At 46.6% G+C, this 5,000-nt stretch overlaps 1 protein-coding gene across 1 annotated transcript in view; it reads right to left on the bottom strand.

The window, feature by feature from the left end:
* The window catches only part of Myo10A (unconventional myosin 10A), a 269,946-nt gene that overhangs the window by 73,017 nt on the left and 191,929 nt on the right, over positions 1–5,000 (bottom strand). Inside the window, exons 22-28 of the mRNA XM_076185907.1 lie at positions 4,647–4,820; positions 4,328–4,488; positions 3,047–3,216; positions 2,253–2,477; positions 1,751–1,850; positions 852–1,059; positions 1–151 (exon numbers count right to left, since the gene is read on the bottom strand). The exon at positions 1–151 is cut by the window's left edge and continues 88 nt beyond it. Of these exons, the coding sequence (XP_076042022.1) occupies positions 1–151; positions 852–1,059; positions 1,751–1,850; positions 2,253–2,477; positions 3,047–3,216; positions 4,328–4,488; positions 4,647–4,820 (1,189 nt within the window). The remainder of the gene's footprint in view (positions 152–851; positions 1,060–1,750; positions 1,851–2,252; positions 2,478–3,046; positions 3,217–4,327; positions 4,489–4,646; positions 4,821–5,000) is intronic.

The following is a 5,000-nucleotide window of genomic DNA, read 5'->3' as shown; positions in this document are numbered from 1 at the left end:
GGTGGTCTCGACCGGCGTACCTCGAGAAGGACCCGACCGCCGCCACCGAGGACCGGGCGACCGATGACGGGGCGACGGAAGAGTTCGCTTCGGTTAACCGTTCGACGCTGTGGTAGCGGTCGTTTAACCGGCTGCCCGACAGACCCAAAACCTGCAAGAAGGGAAAAAGTCTCTCAACAAGTGGGCAAATTTAGGTACAAGTTGGTTAAAGATATTTTGTATAGGTATCTGTAATAGGAATATAGTAAGAAAATCACAGTTAAATCAAGATTTATGAACAAGTAACATTGTAGCTATTTACATGTGTAAAGCGATCCCTAAATGATCAATATCATTGTGCAATATTCCGTATTGCACAATAGCATTAACCACTTTGCCGACACCATCTGCCGTTTGTGTTGTGACCAGAGATTCCTACCTCCTGCCCCAACCATCACAATCCTTCCCTACACCGTCAATAATATTGTCCAATACGGAATATTGCGCAATATTATTGATCGTGTAGGTCCGCTTAATTGCAAACCACTAATTTATCAAACCGAGTGCTGGCACAGGCCGAACAACAGACCAATTGGCTGCTTCGCTTTCGCACCGGTTTATTCTCAGGAAGAAAGGCTCTTTGCCGTTACTTCCTCTTAAGTTACTTCCTCTTGCAGAGCATACACATTCCATATTTTTCACACTGCACTAAGACCTTCAGTTCTTCTTCCTCCTTCTCCTCCAGGTCAAACCTAGATCCAGAATATCCTTCCCTCCTGTTCTCCCCATTTCCATCACGCGTGCACGTACAGACACACACACACACACACACATCTTTGTTTTAATGCGTCCTCACTCAGTGTTGACCTTACCTTGATGTCCTCCGGGTTCTCCAGTAAGTTATCGAGAGATCGACTCTTGCTCTTGTCGTCGAAGTAGCGGTTGTTGAGGGCTGAGGTGGGAGAGAGCATGAGTGCCTGTCGGTCCTCCCCCTGGGCCTCCCCCTGGCCCATGGCCTCGTTGTGCTCCTCCAGGGCCTCGCGAGATAACTTTCTCGTCAAGGGAGGAGGAGACCGAGTCCTGCCGAAGGTGGAGTCAGAAGTGGAAGAGGTGAGATTTAAGGAACCCGAAGATGCTGTAGACTTTATAGAGGAAAGAACTCCAAAAGAAAATGAAGACTAACAGTGTGGATAAAATAAACACGTTAAAACAAGGTTTATGAGAGGGGAATGGTAATTATGATAAAATCGGTGATAACAGCTGTTGCCTCTCCAACTGCCCTTGGTCCCTTGCACAGGCTTCTTAGGTAGGAAAAGTTGGACTACTGCTGCAGCCTGTGTTGTCTGTGTGGATCTGTTTCTATATGAAAGCCTAGTGAAAGGAGAAAGCGAACGGATTGTCAGCTCTCCTTGTATGAAAGACTGAAGGAAAGACAATCTAAGCTGATAGAGTTTTTGGATCGAGTTCAAGATATCTTATCTTTGACTAGCTTTCCTCCACTCTCGCATAAGGAGAACTGACAACAAGATACTATTCTGTTCGCATTCTCCCTATCAACCAGTGGCATAGAACTAGATTCACCCTAATACAACAAGTTTAGTGTTTCTCTTCGTATGGAAGGGCTCGTAAGCCACTCCATGAAACTTGAGGCAACAGTTGTTATTGTTAATATCATTTTGGCTCCCTTCAGAAGAGTTGATCCAGCTGATGAAAATACACCACAATCAAAGGGTTAGCTCCGCCCCTGGCGTGAGGGGACTTGGCATCCTACCTGCGTGCCACAAGAGGCGACTCCTCGATGGGACCCCCGTCTGCAGCGTCCACAGTCACTGTCGGGATGGCGACCGGACTCTCCCTCTCTGGTCCCTTTCCTGTGGGAGTGGAAGATCTTTTAGCGAGAAGCTCATTCTCATCATGCGAATCAATCCACCACCAACAACAAAGCCACCCCGCCACGTCCGTGTCGCCGGTGCCGTGCTTGCTGTCGTCAGTTTCACCGGCACTCGTGCAAAATTTTTCAACTTGGTTCGATCTTGTGAAACAACTGTCTATAAAGTCGAGTAACTATACTTCCTTGAGAATGTGAAACATTTCTTACTGGATACTAAGGAAATACATGCAAGACCAAGGAAGAAGGTAGTAATGTAACTTAGATAAACGCGTGTATATAATCAAGAATCACAGGTTAGTCATAAGGTACTTCATAACTGCAAGTGATGAGCTTCATGGTGTCTTCATGGACGAAACCTTACACCCTAAGACCATATGCTTACCGTAATGTAGGAGGCTGTTGACCCCAGTGGGGAAGTTGGGCGGCACCTCCTTCTGGCTGACGAGGTCGAGGACGTACTCGAGGCCAGGGAGTTCCACCAAGTGTTCGTCTTCATGCAGGGCGACGGTCCAGCCCGAGGACTCTGTGATTCCACGCTCCTCCAGCAGGTTGCAGGCGAACTCCTCACACGAAGTCCACGAATCCACTTCACCCACGCCCGTCTTCCCTGTAAAGGTTGAGTCATGATCAAGATGGTGGCATAAATTAAATGTTCCCTAGAGGGGGGGAGGACGAGCGGAGGGAGACTACTAGTGAACCCTACAGACCAGAGTAACGCAGCTTTTTAACAATAGTAGGAATATGGTACCTTCGAAGAATGATGAGGATATCTTGGGCTGAAAGTACAACAAATAAAGAAGTTTTAAGAAGAGCCGGGACAAAAAGATCACTTACAGGAACCATCAGAAGTAGACAACTTTCGTTCCCTGGCCATGTAATCCACTCAGAAGAAATAGAAAAAGTCAGCCTACTAGGGAAGATTGAAGGAAAGAGGGTTCGTGGTAGATATGGAGAGACATATACGAGTATCTTATTGTAGGCCGTTGTAGGGTGAATGAAAGTTCAGGACATAACGAGATCGGCTCAAGATCGGAAAAGATGGTATTCCATGCTCGCCGACGTCAAAGACATGGCACTTCGGTAAGGTAAGTAATAATTCTCATTTTTCAGGAATGGAAATGGTGTTCCCTCTGGAAAAAGGGGGGCAACTATGCAAGAAGGCAAGCAGATACGCACCATCAGGGAATGTGGCTTCGATAGCCATGCGAGCTTTCTTCCGGTTAGCCTTCCACTCGAGGTCGGAGGGCGGGAAGGATCGGGCCACGCCTGCTGATCTCTTGTGACCTGACAAGAGCTTTCGCTGGCACAGGCTAGAGTAGCCCTCGTGGCCGTGGTCAGATACATATCTGTCAGGAAGAAAAATATATATATATATTCATATACATGTGCAAAAGACCCCTCCCAATGGGGAGGAGTGAGTCAGAACACACATCCACATAAAAAAAAAGAAGGAAAAAAGAGAGACAAAGAGAAAAAGAAAAAAAGAGAAAGAAAGAGAGAGAGGGAGAGAGAGAGAGAGAGAGAGAGAGAGAGAGAGAGAGAGAGAGAGAGAGAGAGAGAGAGAGAGAGAGAGAGAGAGAGAGAGAGAGAGAGAGAGAGAGAGAGAGAGCGAGAGAGAAAGAGAAAGAAAAAGAGAAAGAAAGAAAAAGAGAAAGAAAGAAAAAAAGAAAGAAAAAGAGAAAGATAAAAGAAAGAGAAAGAGAGAGAGATAAAATGAGAGAAAGAGTTACAAGGAGTTACAAGGAATCTCAGTACCTCAAAAGGTTTTACAACCCATACCGAGGAGGTACCATTTAAAGTTATTGAGGATTCACACTAGTACTTACACTAATGTTTGTAACACCTTATCTAATCGACTTTTGAGCTGCTCAACAGAGGAACTGTCTACCGCGTCCTTTGGAAGTCTGTTCCAAGTGTTACAAGATTTTATAAGTAAAAAAAGTCACCTACACCGTCACAAGAATAACAAGGGCGATTGAGCATCCGCCCACGATTGCGAGTGGCATTCACGTTCAAGCTGAAGAGATGTCGATAGTCAATGTTATCAAATCCTTGAAGTATTTTGAATGTCTCTTTTAACTGTTCTCGCAATCTCCTTGTTTCTGGAAAAGAGAGCTCCAAACCCTTGAGACGCCTCTGTTAGCCCATGTGGCTAATGACGGGAATAAGTTTCGTTGCTCGTGCCTGAACTCGTTCTAGCCTCTGCACGTCCATCCTCAAGTTCGACGACCAGAAACGAATGCCGTATTCCAGATAGGGGCGAACTAGATAATTTGAGAGAGAGAAAGAGAGAGAAAGAGAAAGAGAAAGAGAAAGAGAAACAGAGAGAAAGAGAAACAGAAAGAGAGAAAGAAAAACAGAGAGAAAGAGAAACAGAGAAAATCGGTACACCGACAGATCTGAAGGGCTGTTTGATCAGCTACCAGATGAACAAGGTCACATATCTCCCCTACTTACTTGAGGATGTACTTGTACAAGGTCGACGTGGGCGGGAAGACGGAGAGGCAGTTAGCCATGAGGAGCCAGCCTCGCTCAGCGTTGGCCAGGTTGTCATTTCGCCACGTCTGGTTGGACAGCTGGCAAAGGAGCTCGTCTCGCATGCGTTCATTCAGCACTCCCTGGTGGGGTGGTCAGTGGGAAGGAAGTTATAGCTTTGTGACGATGAGTATACCCAGGGTAATAATAACACTTTTAGTCTCCTCTTTCAAACATTAGTTTGGCATTGCACACAAACACTCTTGCGAGGTCGAATTTGGAGTCTGAAATTCACACTTACTTTGTTGGCGATGTAGTTTCCAAGGACCACCTCCCTGGTACCTGCGAGGGTATGGTCGTTCATGAACCTGAGTATAAGCTTGAACACGGCCAGAGAGTCTGCGTAATCAGCGTCCCGTGCCTTCGCGAGGAAAGGAGTTTTGATGGGCTCTCTCTTCATGCCCCATAGGTGGGACTGCAAGAAAAAGTCTGCCTTAATCCGGGGAGTTGTGAAGAAGGGTGTTGTCAAGAGGGAGATATCATCAGGAGTGGGGGAGGGGGGGGCTCAAGAAGCTTTCACCGGGAGGGCGACGCCAAGAGGGTATTGATGACAGATGTAATCAGAAAGATGCTGTCAGTCGGGCATCATCCGGAA

The sequence above is a fragment of the Oratosquilla oratoria genome, chromosome 6 (assembly GCF_046742065.1).
Source record: "Oratosquilla oratoria isolate Oo_2021 chromosome 6, ASM4674206v1, whole genome shotgun sequence".
In the NCBI taxonomy this organism is placed as follows: domain Eukaryota; kingdom Metazoa; phylum Arthropoda; class Malacostraca; order Stomatopoda; family Squillidae; genus Oratosquilla; species Oratosquilla oratoria.
Note: the sequence above shows the minus strand (reverse complement) of the source record. Positions and strands in the feature narration are given on the sequence as shown.